The sequence below is a fragment of the Ruditapes philippinarum genome, unplaced genomic scaffold, assembly GCF_026571515.1.
Source record: "Ruditapes philippinarum isolate M1 unplaced genomic scaffold, ASM2657151v2 ctg253_1_1_1_1, whole genome shotgun sequence".
NCBI lineage: Eukaryota > Metazoa > Mollusca > Bivalvia > Venerida > Veneridae > Ruditapes > Ruditapes philippinarum.
Window position 1 is genome coordinate 186,848 of NW_026860756.1, and position 18,825 is coordinate 205,672.

Sequence of the window (18,825 nt, forward strand, 5' to 3'; positions counted from 1 at the left end):
AAAATAACATTTTTTAAATATAAAAGTTAATGGGTACATAATTCTTGCAATATTGGTGGTAGAGTTATGAACCTTGTCACATAAGATGTGGTTAATGATAAAGAAAATATATTTGAAGTATTAGGTTGACCCCTTAAGAAATAAAGAAGTAATAGTAAAAAATAATATTTTCTACAAGTTCAAGGGGAGATAAATCTTAAAATATTGGTGCTAGAGTTATGAACCTTGTCACATAAGATTTGGTTGATGATAAGAAACATAAATTTAAAGTTTGAAGTTGATACCTTAATAAATGAAAAGGTTACAGTGAAAAATATAAAAATATTTTACTGCACCAAAACTTTAATCTGAAAACTGGACGCCGATTCCGAGGCAAGTAGGACAGCTCTCCATATACTTTTTATAGTCGAGCTAAAAATTGTCTATAATAATTATAATGTAAGTTGAGTAGCAATTTAAGTACTACTGCTTCATATTTATCTGCCATTTTGTATAATTTACCTGGAATGTTCTCTATAACAATTTCTTTTTGCCGTAATAACATGAAATCAACACATATGTACTTAAATAACAATGAAACTTGTGCTTCTGTTATATGAGTATGTTTATTTCTCTCAAAAGTCTTGAGTATTTCATATACAAAAATATAGATCCCATTATAATAAACAAATCTAAATGGATTTCTTCTTTTATCCTTAAACATTTATATGACATACAACCCAGTTTTTACATATTTTTATCTATATATAAATGTATATTACTAGTCTCTAATACATAATAAACAAAATATTGCACAAACATAGACAAAAGACGTTGGTTTTAGCACAGGATAAAAGGAAAATAGAAGAAACGCTGTATTCTTGCATATCAGACAGAATTATGTACTGTTTTCACTGGTGCTAGAAAAATCTGTCTTTAAATGACGTCATTCAGGGTCTCCTTTTATGAATGAATTGCATTCATAGGATGACATCATTTCTTTTCCTTTATGAAAGAAGTTGTAAATTCATATGCTTCTATAAGAAATAAGTGCAAAATGAAAATATTAGTTTACATGATTTCTGTCCAAAATATTATTTAATATGTAATATGCAAGAAAATAATCAAACACCAATTGTCTTCACAGATGGAAATAACTATCTCTTGGGGTAACTGTTTAGCCGAAACTGGACAGAGCCTCTTTACTGCCTTAAACAGTTACCTAGATATTCCAATCTGTTTGGTTGCCGGGGAAAGATCCTTATATTATTTTACTTTAGAACTTTAATTATTGAAGTAGAGTGGATCTTAAAAGCAAAATGAGTGGCTAAAACAAAGCTATTGCACGGCTAATATCAGTGCCATTACACCAGTAATACTAGATCTACTTGTAAACACACAGATATATCATTTTGTAGTACTTCCTATAATGACCATGGATGAGTAGTATTATTAAGTTTTTGAAATAAGCATTTTTTGTAATGTACAATTATCAGGATATATTTATAATAAGTATTGTGTCACAGGTATTGTTTGGTACCTCTTGTCATGACAATAACAATGGTGATGATTATTTCAATTCATAGCATGTTGTTGACTATTCAATTACCTTTCTTTTCAGAAAACAACAAAATGTTGATTTGTTTTATACATGCATAATAAACCATTAACAGTGCTATACTTTTGTTAGGAAAGAATTATTTGGTACAAATATCATCTTAATTAAAGTTAGTGTTTGAAATTATCTTTTGTCCAATAGGATTGCAGTATTTCAGATGAATCATACCACATTTTTATTTTGTAAATTCCCTCACTATCAGTCTAGTATATTTTTTACTAAGAAAATAATTGTGAACACTAAAATGAAAGTTTTCATCAGTAAACATTCAACAAATTAAATTGGCCAAGCATTCACCAACTTCAATAGGTCAGGGTGCTGTGCCGTCTTGACCAATTTACATAGTAAATGCTTAAAAATAAAAGAACACAAACTAAACATTCACAATCCATTCCATTACAAGCTCCTAATAAATCTATAAGAAAAGGTGCGAAAAAAAAAACTGTTATTAGATCCTAATAATTTACCCTTCAAGCCATATGTTACTAACATAATACCTTCTCCAATAATGGTGAAAAAACTAGCTATAAGCTATAAACACAATTATGCATTTGTTAATGCTATATATTGTAAACAAATAAAACAGGTACTAATTCCAAGGTACATTTCAAAGAAAAAGATCAATTATGACTACAAACTTGAGATTCATCATATTTAAATAATATGAGCCGCGTCACGACAAAACCAACATAGTGCGTTTGTGACCAGCATGGATCCAGACCAGCCTGCGCATCGCGCAGTCTGATCAGGATCCATGCTGTTCGCTTACCAACCCTATTACAAGTAGAGTAACTGATAGCGAACAGCATGGATCCTGATCAGACTGCACGGATGCACAGGCTGGTCTGGATCCATGCTGTTCGCTTACCAACCCTATTACAAGTAGAGAAACTGATAGCGAACAACATGGATCCTGATCAGCCTGATGCGCAGGCTGGTCTGGATCCATGTTGTTTGCAAACCCATTATGTTGGTTTTGTCGCGACGCGGCTCATATATAAATATATAAACAGTGAGACATTAAAGCAGTCTTCATCTTTTCTCAAGGTCAAATATGTTGTTTTTAGATAAATTGTTTCAAATAATTGATAAATCAAAAGATTTAAGGTGGAAAATGAAAGTTGCCACCAAGAAAATACATAAACAATAAGGAAACCCCTCGATACCTCTAATCTACTGGTTTACTCTCTATATGTAAATTAGTTAACCCGATGATTTGTTTCCAGATCTTCTATTTTCAGAAACGAACATCACTTGTGGTAATAAATAACTCTCTCGAAGCTGTTTTGAAGAAGGCTTAACAGTGATATGATGCACTTTTCCAAGATAAAATTATTGAATACTTAGTTTGAAACAACACTGATTTCTTTTCCAAAATAAAAGATGAAGGCCGCTTTAAAGGTTTGGATTTCATAATATAATGGTCCAAAAAGAACTCTTCCTATTCTCCAAACTGTTCCGGAACATAAAACTGTTCTAAAAGAAAATACCTTTTAATTACGGTAGGTTTTGTGTAACAAAGTACAAAATAATACAACAGATCTTACTGAAAAATACTTATTGAAAAAATGTTTAAACAACATATATATACACAATTTCTTTGGATACACTAATCTCAATGGTGGAATGTATATGTAAAAAATACAACTATATTGTAACAATTGTAAAAAAAAATACATATTTAGTGCTTTCTTAAACAAAATAATCATAAACTGGTCACAAAACTATATCCAAACAACTAATGACAAAATGGGATTTTTCTAATTAAAAAACATTAACTTAAAAGTTGCTTAATTAAAATTAACAAAATATGTATAATAGACAAGAAGAACTTATTGTCTAGCTTACATTAAACCATAATTCTGGTAAATTTATCAAATAATGACATGTAAACACATGTGACAAAACAAAAGCATAGATCTACATACACAATTTTCATAATATTTTGCATAGAACACCTGTAAAGCATAGAACCCCCTAAACATTATTTGATAAAAAAGTAAAAATATTTTCTTGCATAAACTAATACAATAACAATGTTTATAATAAATTATGTACAAACATCTTTCTTTCAAATTCTGAATTAACATGCAACATTCAAAGTTGATCCTAAAAAATATAGCTAGAATTTTTATCAATAATCAATCATGTCCAAGTTATAGAACTTTATCACAGTATGTAAAAGTTCAATTTATCATAATGTAAAAATGCCCCAAAAATGTTTTAAAATATATTCGAGATAAGTCCAAGTATCACATTATTCTTTGATGATTTAACCAAAATTGGTCAAGAAAAACTTGCAAATTTCTATCAATTTTAGTCTCTTTTCATTTTATTCATAATTTTTTCGCCTTCTTTAGCGTTTCGAAGAACAAAGTTGTCAAAATCTGCTATCCCCCATGATGATGTTCCTACACCAGCGAACCCATGAGTCTTAAAGTCAGCTACAGTGATGTTAAACAAAAATTTATCATTTATTGAACCAACTGCAGAGCCATCCTGAAATACAGAAAACAATGAGTTCACACATTCCTCTTTTATGTGAATTTTATTAATCCTCTTTTAATTCTTATTACAAAACACTTTTTACATAAAAGCTCATTAAAGATATACTATAAATAAAAAGGTGCTTCTATGACATTTTTATAGCAACTATCAATGTCAAATTCTAGTATTAAAAAAAAATTTGAGTTTCCCTAAACAAATACAGTTAACGTTTTCTTAAACAAGAGCTATCACAGAAGATTGTGAAGCTCGACTAATAAAATACTGGACGCAGTAAGGAAGACAAAATTATGAAAGAAAAATCCATTATGTATAATTATGTATTAAGTTATAGTAAAAAAATAACATTGTTAACATATATTCCAAGATCAAGGGGAATAATTCTGGAAATAGTCATACTAGAGTTATGAACTTTGTCACACACAACATGTGTGTAATGATAAGACATATATATTTGAAGTTTGAAGTAGATAACTTAAAAAGTAAAGAAGTTATAATATTTATATAAGAAAATCCTCAAAGTTCAAAGAGAGATAAATCTTAAATATTGCTTCAAGTGTTATGAACGTTTTCACATAAAATGTTATTGATGATAAAGAATAAGTATTTGAAGTTTGAGGAAGATACCTTTAAAACTAAAAAAGTTATAGTAAAAAATAACATTTTTCAAGTAAAAAAAATTTTAGTTGATGGGGAGACAATTCTTGCAATATTAGTGCTAGAGTTATGAACCTTGTCACATAACATGTGGTTAATGATAAGGTGCATATATTTAAAGTATGAAGTTGATCCCTTAAGAAATAAATAAGAAACATTAAAAAATAATATTTTTTAAGGAAAATTCTAAGTTCAAGGGGAGATAAATATGAAAATCTTGGTGCCAGAGTTATGAACCTTATCACATAAGATGTGGTTAATGAAAAGGTACATATATTTGAAGTATGAAGATAATCCCTTAAGAAATAAAGTAGTTACAGTAAAAAATAGTATTTTTTAAGGAAAATTCTAAGTTCAAGGGGAGATAAATCTGAAAATATTAGTGCTAGAGTTATGAACCTTGTCACATAAGATGTGGTTGATGATAAGGTACACATATTTGAAGTATGAAGTTGATCCCTTAAGAAATAAAGTAGTTACAGCAAAAAATAGTATTTTTTAAGGAAAATTCTAAGTTCAAGGGGAGATAAATCTGAAAATATTAGTGCTAGAGTTATGAACCTTGTCACATAAGATGTGGTTGATGATAAGGTACACATATTTGAAGTATGAAGTTGATCCCTTAAGAAATAAAGTAGTTACAGCAAACAAGAGCTGTCGGTAGGACAGCAACGCTCGACTATTCTAAGTGCTTGATAGTAAAAAAATGCTTGATACAGTTACCTCCTCCTGTTTACAGGTTGGGGTAATGATGGTGAACAAGTGTGCAAAGTTTCAAAGCCATATGTCAATGGACTTTGAAAATATTTTAACTATTACAAAAACTTTAACGTAAATTCTAAGTCGAAAAAGGGGCATAATTCTGTCAAAATGCTTGATAGAGTTACCTCCTCCTGTCTACAGGTTGGGATCAGGATGGTGAACAAGTGTGCAAAGTTTCAAAGCCATATGTCAATGGACTTGGAAAATATTTTAACTATTACAAAAACTTTAACGTAAATTCTAAGTCGAAAAAGGGGCATAATTCTGTCAAAATGCTTGATAGAGTTACCTCCTCCTGTCTACAGGTTGGGGTCATGATGGTGAACAAGTGTGCAAAGTTTCAAAGCCATATGTCAATGGACTTTGAAAATATTTGAACTATTACAAAAACTTTAACGTAAATTCTAAGTCGAAAAAGGGGCATAATTCTGTCAAAATGCTTGATAGAGTTACCTCCTCCTGTCTACAGATTTGGGTCATGATGGTGAACAAGTGTGCAAAGTTTCAAAGCCATATGTCAATGGACTTGGAAAATATTTGAACTATTACAAAAACTTTAACGTAAATTCTAAGTCAAACAAGAGCTGTCGGTAGGACAGCAACGCTCGACTATTCTTAGTGCTTGATAGTAAAAAAAATGCTTGATACAGTTACCTCCTCCTGTTTACAGATTGGGGTCATGATGGTGAACAAGTGTGCAAAGTTTCAAAGCCATATGTCTATGGACTTTGAAAATATTTGAACTATTACAAAAACTTTAACGTAAATTCTAAGTCGAAAAAGGGGCATAATTCTGTCAAAATGCTTGATAGAGCTACCTCCTCCTGTCTACAGGTTGGGGTCATGATGGTGAACAAGTGTGCAAAGTTTCAAAGCCATATGTCAATGGACTTGGAAAATATTTGAACTATTACAAAAACTTTAACGTAAAATCTAAGTCGAAAAAGGGGCATAATTCTGTCAAAATGCTTGATAGAGCTACCTCCTCCTGTCTACAGGTTGGGGTCATGATGGTGAACAAGTTTGCAAAGTTTCAAAGCCATATGTCAATGGACTTTGAAAATATTTGAACTATTACAAAAACTTTAACGTAAATTCTAAGTCGAAAAAGGGGCATAATTCTGTCAAAATGCTTGATACAGTTACCTTCTCCTGTCTACAGGTTGGGGTCATGATGGTGAACAAGTGTGCAAAGTTTCAAAGCCATATGTCAATGGACTTTGAAAATATTTGAACTATTACAAAAACTTTAACATAAGTGGTTATGCCGACGCGGACGCCGACGCTCGGGTGACTGCAATAGCTCTACTTATTCTTATCGAATAGTCGAGCTAAAAAGGGGCATAATTCTGTCAAAATGCTTGATAGAGTTACCTCCTCCTGTGTACAGGTTGGGGTCATGATGGTGAACAAGTGTGCAAAGTTTCAAAGCCATATGTCAATGGACTTTGAAAATATTTTAACTATTACAAAAACTTTAACGTAAATTCTAAGTCGAAAAAGGGGCATAATTCTGTCAAAATGCTTGATAGAGTTACCTCCTCCTGTCTACAGATTGGGGTCATGATGGTGAACAAGTGTGCAAAGTTTCAAAGCCATATGTCAATGGACTTTGAAAATATTTGAACTATTACAAAAACTTTAACATAAGTGGTTAAGCCGACGCCGACGCTCTGGTGACTGCAATAGCTCTACTTATTCTTATCGAATAGTCGAGCTAAAAATAGTATTTTTTAAGGAAAATTCTAAGTTCAAGGGGAGATAAATCTAAAAATATTGGTGCTAGAGTTATGAACCTTGTCACATAAGATGGGGTTGATGATAAGGAACATATACTTGAAGTTTGAAGTTGATAACTTAAGAAATGACAATGTTATAGTGAAAAATAATTGAAATATTTTAATGCACCAAAACTTTAATCTGAAATCTGGAAGCGGACGCCGACGCCGGGGCGAGTAGGACAGCTCTCCATATACTTCGTATAGTCAAGCTAATAAATTGCATCAATTCAAACTTTAAAAATTAACACCAGTTCCAATTAAATGTACAAAAGGAATATGAAAAATGAGCCATTTTAAATCTACTGATCATCTCTGTTTTGGTCCAAATCCCAACTGGGATCTAGGATTATTTCATGTGAGGAAGACATTAAGCTAGCTTGCAAAAGATGGTTGTTCTAAACAGGTGTCCTCTTGTGACAGATATAATGCACAGAAGGTGCCTGAGAGGTACCTATGGAAATGGCTGGTCATGACTGAAATAATACATGGAGGTGCACCTGATGTCTTCCTTCACCAGTAAAGTTGGAAAATTGCTATGACCTTTACATTGTCAGTGTCAATGATGAAACCCAAACAAAATTAATGTAATTAGAGTCATACCTTTATAAGAAGACTTAGAGTGTTCCAACCTTTCACATTTAGTTTTCCTGTTGGTCCAAGTTTATGAATGACTGACTGAGCTGAAATAAGATTAACATGTACATTTTACTATCACATAGAACCCTAAGATGTTCTGACAGTGTTGTTACATGGATATTCAATATAACAGTGTTGTGTACTAGTGACTAATTCAAGTTAAGTTTTTCTTAAGCCTCAGATTATTAAAAAAGATAATATTTCATTAGCAAAATATTTCTAATCAAAGTACTTACAGAACTGACTTAAGGCAAATTATTAAGGAGTTGACTAGATAATTTGGTCTAACTATAGTAAAGTAAAACTACAGGGTCATAATTAATTGCTCTAAATAACTCATTGAAATACATTTTATATTGGAATTTAACCCTGACTCGTAAAAGAAAAGGTTGTTTCAAGAATAGACAAATAGAGGTCAGGAAAATAGTGGTCAAAAATAATTACCTACAGCATGTTGTGTTTTGATTAGCTAAAACAAACAAAACAAAAACATCATACTTCAATCGTAACTTACCTATATTACCAGTGACAACAAATCTCTGGGATTCTGGGTAGACGAAGAAGAAGATACCCGTTGAATCTATCAGTTTACACCCTCCTTCAAATATACGTGCTGCAACAAAATATCCATCCGTAGAATTTGTGTCACCAAGTTTTGCATCAACCTGCACATAGATGTCTGACCTGTAATTATAAATAATATTGTAAAAGTACAACACGACAGAAACAACGGTAAAGTTTTCACTAAATTTGTTCTTGTAAAAGGTATCATCCGTCTATTCCCTCTAATATTTGCCATATTATTTTCAAACAAATTTTTTGTTCATAATTTGTTTATGTTTCTCACAAGTTTAACAGTATAATTTCACTAACATAAGTTTGAAATTACTAGTAGAACTAAACTGATTAAGTAACTGACACTGTATTGTTTTCCTAATATCATGTAAACTTACTTTACTTAACTGAATTTCAAATTACATCCAATAAATAGACAGAAACATTTAAAATTCAAATAACTAATGATTTGTTTTTTTTTGTTTTGTTGGGTTTTACGTCACATTGACACAGCATAGGTCACTTGGCGACATTCCAGCTTTACTGGTGGAGGAAGATCTCAGGTGCCCTTCTGTGCATTATTTCAGGCATGAACGGGCACCCGAGTAGAACCACCGACATTCCGTAAGCTAGCTGGATAGCTTCCTCGTATGAAAGAATCAAAAGTCCCTGTCGGGATTGGAACCCACAGCAGTGAGGGGCAAGTGGTTTGAAGTCAACGACCTTAACCACTTGGCCACGGATGCCCCCAAATAACTAATGAAATAATAGATACTTGCACAACATTTCTACATTATTTACGGTAAAGCTTACCTATCCGAAGAATTACTGTATTGATCAAACTTACTGGAGATCTTCAAGAACATACAAATTGTCAATGTTTATTTTGTAAAAAAATCACAGCAGAAGGAGGAATGTGGATTGCAGTCAGCTACCTTTGACACTTACCCATAAAGTCCATGCTCAAGTATATTATTATATCATACAACCTTTAATTCTACTTTTTCATCATAACAATTAGTTTATATCATACCATTTCTGGGAGCCTATATAGTTTGTTGCAAAGTTCAACTTTTCAGCAGCACACCAATATATTGGAATCTGGGTCACCATTTGTCTCATGACCTTTCCGTGACCTTCACCAAGGTCAATCACTTCAAATGACCCGGTTTGCTGAGCAAAGTTATATGGTTCTTCATGTTCATTGTACTCTGTAAAAATAAATTCAAGTTCAATCATTCAACAAGGTCACATAATTCAGGTTCAGGCATGGTCGCATCATCCAGGTTCAGGTCAAGGTTACATAATCAAGGTGAATATTACAGCATACAAGCAGGCAAATAAGAAATGAATAACTAAATTACCCATTTTGAATAAAATTAGAGCAATTTTATTGCAGAAACAGAAGTGTAATAAATTTACCTACATGAACAATGCTTTGAAAATTCAAATTAACAATAAGTCAATTACAAGCAAGATCTAAAATTCATAATTGTGGTAAATTATGCATTTGAGCTCAATATTCGTAGATTTAAAAATAAGATAACATTAATCAATCATCTAAATTGACAGAAATATCATTGATAATACACACAGAAATAGTTGACCCAAGTTAATTACAAAATCTAAATATTTTTGCAGAATGATTATAGGAAAGTGTGAGAGAAATACAACATTAACATGACTGTTATTGTGGTGAGACGAGGAAAAACTCACTTTCAAAATTCTCCATATACGGTAGTGGAAAATCTTTGACAGGAGGTGGGGAGGGGTGACTTCCTTTGTTACCAGTGTTCAATGTTGTCAAGGTGATGACATCATCTATATCTAGGTCAAGTGTGAATTCTCCATCAATGACCTGTAACAAGAAGAAAATGGACACATAAAATAGAAACCTTAAAGAATGACCAAATGGCATTATTAAAAATGTTGCAGGCGTGTGTGTAGCATGTTCATATATGGCAGTTCATGTAAATGCAAGCTAACTTCCACTATAACTAACAATGGCTTAAGAAGAACTCAAACATAATTTGGAAAAGGATATAATATAAATATAAAATCATTTGGTGCAGAAATCTCAAAAGTAAATGTTCCATCTCCTTTTGAATGAGTTTTTCATTTCCTCATAGGTGTAAAAAAATTCATTTGGTTCCATAAAATTTTTTAAGAAGAAATTATATGAAGAATATTGTGTTGAAATGAATTCAAATTTATATAATCAATATACATAATCATGTACCTTTACTGGGTTCAGTTTCTTGAAGAATGTAGATGGCATGTTATCAAATCTCAGTTGACTTTTCCACATCTGTAACATGTTGATTCCAGCCTGAAACAGGTGATATGTTATTAAATCAGATCAGTTTACAGTTACCTTTATCTACTGTGTAAGTGGATATTTCCGCATGCCGAAAAGTTAGCAAATTTAAAATTCCAGACATTTCCCGTGACGAAATATTAATGAATCATGCAAGGGTAGAATCTAATGACAGGTTTGTTGATATTTATGCTAGAGAAAATTTTAGTGATTTTCATTAATTTCCAAAATTCACCAATATTTCTGCATAGCTAAATTAACCACTTATACAGTATACCATATATAGTGTTTTCATTTAAAAAATATAGAACAAATTCAAGGCACTTCATAATTTTAACCCTGACTATGCTAAAATTATATAATGGACTTGACCTGCTTTGCAGTGGGATCAGCCCATTAGTATTTGGAGGGATTTCAGTATTCTCATATTAATACTCAGAAACAGTACAGTCTGGTCAAACTGAGAATGCAGGTAGGCATCGAAAACAAGATCAAAGCCAAAAATTTGAGACAACTTTTATGGTGGCAAATTTTTGCATGATTAAATCTAGGAATTACATTTGGAATCTTAAAGATAAATCTCTTTAGTTGTAACCATCTGGTTAGCGCAATATGTTGAGCATTGGACTATGAATCGTGCAATCCAGGTTTGATGTCCAGAAGGTTCAGGTCATTTTCATTGTGATTTATCATAAAGTCTTTTCTACTTTTATTAACACTGTGCCTCTGCTCTGGTACAAAAGTTATCAGTTCCTTGTGAAAGTGAAGGCAAATAGTACATGTAGTACTATTAAACTGCTTGGAAGTCTGTTCAAGAATGATGCAGTGGCTGAACTGTGCTCTGGTTAATTCAATGTGACTAAATTATTGCCATGACCCTGAGGGTAAAATACCAACACAACAACCACCATCTCTATCATAGTTGTTTAACATCAATGTAGGTGTATCCCCCAAAAATGAATTGGATTGTAACATCATTATACTTACAAATTGTCCTTTGATCTGGAATTTGACTGTCTGTTTCTTCACATTATACTGAGGAAGTGGTGGTCGGATACATTTTGAATGGTCGTGACTCTACAACAAAAACAAAATAGCATCTGCATATCGTCATGTTAGTGCAGTAATGGGTAAACTCCCATTAAAGTTCATTAGGAGTTAACCTGTTACTGCTCTAAGGTTATAACAACAAAACAAATTAACAATACTTTTATTAACTGTTCTCATCTCGTGTTGTTTGACCATTATCTTGATAATTTATGACAAGACAGTGTCAGACAGGATGAGATTGTATGACAGAAAACCACAGTTAGGCTGATGAACCACACTCCTTAAATCAACCTTGTGAGTTTCTTATTGAACAAAATCCTGTTACTTGTTGTCATGGATCTCCAAAGTTACAAAGCTTGTTTACATCTACTTACTGTTTCTTATGGTAACTGACATGTCATAGTGGGTACAAATTTTAATTGTAGTTGCCAACTTTTTTGCTATAAATAATGACTTCAGCTTTGTATTTTTTTATTCATAGGTAAATTTTCAAACTTACTATTCAATCACATTTTCTCATAAATATCATATTTCTTGAATGTTTTTATAAGTTGCATACATTTGTATCAAGTGTAAGACAGCCACAGAACACAGAGACTGTACATTGATGTAAAGGCTCAAAATTTAGAGTTTGTTTGTTTGTTCTATTTTACGCCTTTTTCCAACAGTATTTCAGTCATATAGGCGGGTAGTTTCCTAACCATCGTTCCTGGAGAGTTACACCAGTACTAGACTACCTTCCTCCGCACTAAACTACCAAAGCATCTCCCGGGGATCGAACCCACGCCAGAGAGGTACCTCAATTAGAAGTCATCGACTCTAACCCCTCGACCACGGAGGCGGTCAAAATTTAGAGAGAAAAGCATGTACACTTAAAGAGGTATACCATGTAGATTGTAGCAACAACATCAATGTCAATTTTTAGCAATATTAAGTTATACATTATTCAAACACTGTGAAAATTTGTAGTTCATCTAGGTATTTGCAATGAACTGTAATACATAAAGATAAATATAATTATTTGAGTTACCATAGTTTCTATGATAATTGTGAGATGTTTCCCATCAGGACTAGCAAGAGACACGTAACTTCCTCCATAAACAAAATGGCCACTACCGTAACCATGACGATAATAATTCCAACCAATCTGTGTAAACTGTGTTGTATGAGCTGTAAAAGAACAAAACTTCAGTTACATCATTATTTTTCAAACATTGCTAAACAAAAAAAAGTATAAAAGACAGTATTTTTTTTTAAATCATGTGAATTAAACTGTGCATGAATACATCATAAAATAATAAAAAATTTTTTTTAAATTTTTTTTCATAAAATGCAAGAAGTCAAATCATATATAAATTCTCCAATACATAACTTTAAAAGTTTTCACAACATAAGAGATCTAATGATAAGTTTAAAAGACTTTTCTTTCCTTAATAACATCTTCTATCATGCAAAGAGCATCAATTTCCTTCTTTTTATCAAAAAGAACATTAAACTAGAACTGTGTCCAAAGGACACGGATGCCCCCACTGACAACATATATATGGTATATAGTGAAAAAACCAACAAGGGGCCATAATTCTGTTAAATTTGGTCGCAGCAAAAATTCCTTCCATTACTTCCATCTACACATTAAGGTTGTTCATCCCTGGAAGTTTAAGCAAAATCTGTCATCCAGTTTAAGAGGTGTTGCGTTCACAAAATTTCTACATAGTATATAGTGAAAAAATCAACAAAGGGCCATAATTCTGTTAAATTTGGTCGCAGCGAAAATTACTTCCTTTACTACCATCTACATATTAAGGTTGTTCATCCCTTGAAGTTTTAGCAAAATCTGCCATCCGGTTTAAGAGGAGTTGCGTTCACAAGATTTCGGTACTACGGACAGACATACGGACGGATGTTAGGACGTGACGTACGGACGGACGGACAAGTGCAACGCTATATGCTCCCACTTTGTGAAGGCATAAAAATCAACAAAGGGCCATAATTCTGTTAAATTTGGTCGCAGCGAAAATTCCTTCCTTTACTTCCGTCTACACATTAAGGTTGTTCATCCCTGGAAGTTTAAGCAAAATCTGCCATCTAGTTTAAGAGGTGTTTCGTTCACAAAATTTCTATATGGTATATAGTGAAAAACCAACAAGGGGCCATAATTCTGTTAAATTTGGTCGCAACAAAAATTCCTTCCTTTACTACCATCTACACATTAAGGTTATTCATCCCTGGAAGTTTAAGCAAAATCTGCCATCCGGTTTCAGAGGAGTTGCGTTCACAAAATTTCTACATAGTATATAGTGAAAAAATCAACAAAGGGCCATAATTCTGTTAAATTAGGTCGCAGCGAAAATTACTTCCTTTACTACCATCTACTTTTAAGGTTGTTCATCCCTAGAAGTTTTAGCAAAATCTGCCATCCGGTTTAAGAGGAGTTGCGTTCACAAGATTTCGGTACTACGGACAGACGTACGGATGGATGTTAGGACGTGACGTACGGACGGACGGACAAGTGCAACGCTATATGCTCCCACTTTGTGGAGGCATAAAAATCAACAAAGGGCCATAACTCTGTTAAATTTGGTCGCAGCAAAAATTCCTTCCTTTACTACCATCTACATATTAAGGTTGTTCATCCCTGGAAGTTTAAGCAAAATCTGCCATCCGGTTTAAGAGGAGTTGCGTTCACAAGATTTCGGGACGGACGTACGGACATGATGTACGGATGGACGGACAAGTGCAACGCTATATGCTCCCACTTTGTGGGGGCATAAAAAGGCCGAGTAAAGTTCAGTCACATTTAGACAAAGCATTTCTGATTATTTGTCAAAATTCATAATAACACATTATTATTATATATCTTGAAACACTGAACACTTTTTTTTCATTGTATTAATTACACTCTTGATAAAAAATTCCCTTTTAAAAAGTAACCAATTTATGTGTATTATCTACATGTTTAATTCTACTGTAAAACAATCATTTACAAAGTTTGAAACTGTCAATATCTATATGTTTGTATGTTCTTATCAACAGATAATAAAATAACTTTCACTCTCTGAGCAGATCATTTTCAAAAACGAGAAATTTTGATAAAAAAATATATTCACAGATACAGTACCTCCAAGCCATATAGGACTTTCTACAACATAACTGCCTGACCATGGACTCTCTGCAGTCATAAGTCCATCCCTTGTGTATGGTAAACTGTCATAATACGCAGCAATCAAGTTCCAAGATATAGTCCTTAAAAAAAGAAAGCAAATTATTCATAACTTTCTAACATAAAATTCAGATTCATGTGCAAAGATTATGTATAGCCTCGAAATTTATGTTTATTTTCATGAATATTTAAAAAGTTTTTTAAAAGCATAAACATTGTCAAGTAAGGAAATGGAGTAATGTAAGTTAGCATATAGCACTGACATCCCTGACATATTAACTCAAATGTGTCAGAATAATAAAAAAATATCATTTACTCCAATGGTAAAAAGAGTAGAAATTCTATTTTTTGTTATTGTTGATGGGTTAAACGTCACAGCAACACAAATTTCCAGCTTTACTGGTGGAGGACGACCTCAGGTGCCCCTCCATGCATTATTTTAGGCATAATCAGGTACTAGTGTAGAACCACTGACTATGATGTTCTCAATTTATAATATGATTGGCCATAGTTTCAACAAAACATGCAAGACTGTGGTTATTTTTACATGTCTTAAACTCTTAATATATTTTTCTTAAATTTGGCCTTGTGGAACTTTTTATTCTCATCTGGAGACATGCAATTTGTTTATGTTTTCATTTTTGTTAGTTGTATTTAAAGTCAGATGATGACTTAAAACTGTTACTGCTTTCAGAAGGGACGCAGGTCTCCAACCAACATTGTTCAAGATACTTATTTTGATCACAAATGTACCATAAAGATAAAATATCTAAGATATATTTTACTTACGCAGTGATGTTTCCATTCACAAAGTTCTGATTTAGAATCTGTAAAAATAAAAGACATTATTATAACATATGCATATATTTGATCATGTACCAAAATATATATTGCAAAACAATTCTAAATGATAAAAGTTTTCATAGAATGTAAGGCACTTAAATTAACTTTTGTTTTGAATTTTTTCTAGTTTTAAGCACACCATCTAGGAAATATCAGCAATTATTATCAGCTTTAACCATCTGATCAAAGATTTTTGGGGAGCAAAGCATATTCTTACGATCTTAAAATCAAACAGATCAAAAAGAAAGACTGATAAATGGAAAACCAAAAGTAAGAATGGAAAAATGGGTAGTTATATGCTGCAACCAAAATCTTTTTAAAGGCATATAACATACATCTAAAAAAATCCAGTAAGATTAACTATGTTATGAGTTTACCCTAGCCCAGCACCCTCCACCGACAAGGTCATTAAAAGTACTGTAATCCTCAGAAGCCCATAAAGGTTTGCCTGTCTTTATACCATCCTTTGTGGTGATTGTCCCTGGATAATGTGACCTTACAAAAGTAAAAGTTTGACAATAACACCATCGTTTCTTTAAATAAAACTTTTTTCTACTGTAAATTATGATAATGGACTTATCTTTCTTTAAATTTTGATATTTCTATAGTTCAACAGCCCCCAGTCTTAAAAAGCAATAAAATGGCAATGAAAAGGTTTTATTACATGCTTTTCGGTGGTTTATAGAAATATATCAGTGATATAAAACTGGTAATTTCACTGTTTGAAACAGTGAAATTACCACTTTGATAATTTCACTGTTTTGAATTTAAGCCCCTTACGTTGTTTCAGTGAAATACCAGCGTGCACAGTACTGGGTACCAGCTTAATGACGTGACGTCGTAAATGACGTCCCGTTGTATTATTATTTGGCGCGCTTTTCATTCAGTATTAGGTTAAATGTCTTTTTAGAACGTTTCTTTGCATGTAATAAAAAGAAAATTTGTTTAGTTTAGTGTAAGATTGAAATATATTTCACCTTGTGAACACCAAAAGTTCATATTTCACTCGTGGCTGCGCCACTCGTGAAATATACCTTTTGGTGCTCACTCGGTGAAATATATTCCGATCTTACACTGAACTAAACAAATATCCTCTATTTCATCAAATACATGCATTCACATGCTGCATATTATGAAGCCATTATTTTCTTTTCAAATTAAAAATAACCTACTGTAAGATCAGTAACATGAAACTTTGAAAAAATGAAATTTTCAACATGCTTCATAAAACTAAGTTATTATTTTCTTAAATAACTATTTTTGGGTGTTATTGTTTCTGTGTAATATGAATTTAAAGAATTTCATATTGACTTAATATAGTCAATCAATTTGACAGTAAATCTTTGTTACTTTAAATAAAATATAGTTACAGTTAATAAACAGTTTGTAATTTACTTTGATGGGCAGAGTTACATTTTGTCAACTATAATGATTATTATGATAATTGCAAAATATTAAGAAACAACATCAAAACAGTATTATATATATATATATTAAGAAGCAATTGTATTGTCAATCTTGCATATAAGTTCATCTTCTTTCTATTTTGCCAACAAAAACAAACATGTTTTTTATCATTGGGTTTTACATCACTCCTACACAAAAGTGGTGATATGGCAACTTTCCAGCTTTTAGGGCAGAGGAAGACCTCAGTGCCCCTTTGTGCATTATTTTAGGTGCAAGCAAGTACCTGGGAAGAACAACTAACATTTCTAAGCTAGCTGGATGCCTTCCTCACAAAAAAGAATCCAAAATCCCTGGTGTGATTTAAACTTACAGCAGTGAATGGCAAGTGGTTTGAAATCAACAACCTCAACCACTACTCAGCCATGGATGTCTCAAAACAAACTACATGTATATAACTGTATAAACATCTACAAATGGTACCAGAAACGCTCGAACAACTAGATAAGCTATTCTAAGCAAAGCAATAAAACTTGTATTTCCTCTAGTAATTAACAATTTTACTTTTCAACTATTCATTCTTTACTCTTTATATATATTTTTTTCTCCTTTATATTTTAATTCAATGCCTCGGCAGCATGACATTATGTTCTTGTTCCCATAAAATCTACAGTACAGCACATCTAGCACAAACAAAACATACCCTATAAATTCTACAGCAGCAGCAAGCTCCGGGTCTTTCAGGATGTCTGCTGAAATCTGCCAGTCATTTATATGCGGGGCATCTGGAGCTACTATCTTTACATGCACTAAATCTGCCTTGTCTAATTCCTTCCTTAATGTCTGCAAATATCAACATGCAATGTAATATAAAGACATACCCTATATAATCAACAGCTTGCGCTAGTTCTGGGTCTTTCAGAATGTCCTTGCATATGGCCCACGTATCTTTACGAACCATGTCTGGTGCAACGATCTTAACATGTCGGAGTCCAGCTTTGTTTAACTCGTTCCTTAAAGTCTGAAAACCATCAATAGTAGTGAGGGTTCTTTTATAATTATAATGTTTCCCACACAGGTACACTGTATGTACATGTACTTTTATTGTAAGCATGCAATACTATGACTACAGGATGGTTCTACAATAAAATCATGATACCTATAACCCTTCACCCTTAACCTGCAGAATTTCTTATTTGGAACTGTCCATTTTCTGCTTTGGGGATTTTAAGATAATAAAAAACTTATATCTAGTTATTTAGTTAGCTAACAGTATACAGCCTGGTCAAACTGTGAAGATGTGTAAATGTAGGCTGGCCTGACTGCACAAATGGCAATGGGTGTACAGTTTTGGTTCCAGCAAGCTAATGGGTTAAGTTCTACTTAATAATAAAAAGCAATGGTTAAATGCCTTCCATCCTAAATTTGAATGTGTCCCTCATAAACGTGTTTTGCTTTGAATTAACAATAATTATTTTTGTGATGTAAAAATGTTCAGACTGGCCTGACTCTTAATAATTATCATCGGCATAAGAAAGTTTTTATAGCCATGTAAATT

The 18,825-nt window shown here is 32.5% G+C and overlaps 1 protein-coding gene across 5 annotated transcripts in view; it reads right to left on the reverse strand.

Moving 5' to 3' along the window:
- Positions 1–586: 586 nt before the first annotated feature.
- Positions 587–18,825, reverse strand: part of LOC132713294 (galactocerebrosidase-like) — a 31,757-nt gene continuing 13,518 nt past the window's right edge. For 3 of the 5 annotated variants that reach the window (XM_060695817.1, XM_060695815.1, XM_060695819.1), the window contains exons 7-18: positions 18,149–18,288; positions 16,241–16,358; positions 15,810–15,847; positions 14,979–15,103; positions 12,891–13,030; positions 11,798–11,887; positions 10,733–10,822; positions 10,210–10,351; positions 9,527–9,704; positions 8,453–8,622; positions 7,903–7,982; positions 587–4,096 (exon numbers count right to left, since the gene is read on the reverse strand). In XM_060695817.1, the coding sequence (XP_060551800.1) occupies positions 3,914–4,096; positions 7,903–7,982; positions 8,453–8,622; positions 9,527–9,704; positions 10,210–10,351; positions 10,733–10,822; positions 11,798–11,887; positions 12,891–13,030; positions 14,979–15,103; positions 15,810–15,847; positions 16,241–16,358; positions 18,149–18,288 (1,494 nt within the window). In that variant the 3' untranslated portion in view covers positions 587–3,913. Of the gene's footprint in view, positions 4,097–7,902; positions 7,983–8,452; positions 8,623–9,526; positions 9,705–10,209; positions 10,352–10,732; positions 10,823–11,797; positions 11,888–12,890; positions 13,031–14,978; positions 15,104–15,809; positions 15,848–16,240; positions 16,359–17,970; positions 18,111–18,148; positions 18,289–18,825 lie in introns of all 5 variants that reach the window. The other 2 variants (XM_060695818.1, XM_060695816.1) reach the window with 1 other exon arrangement.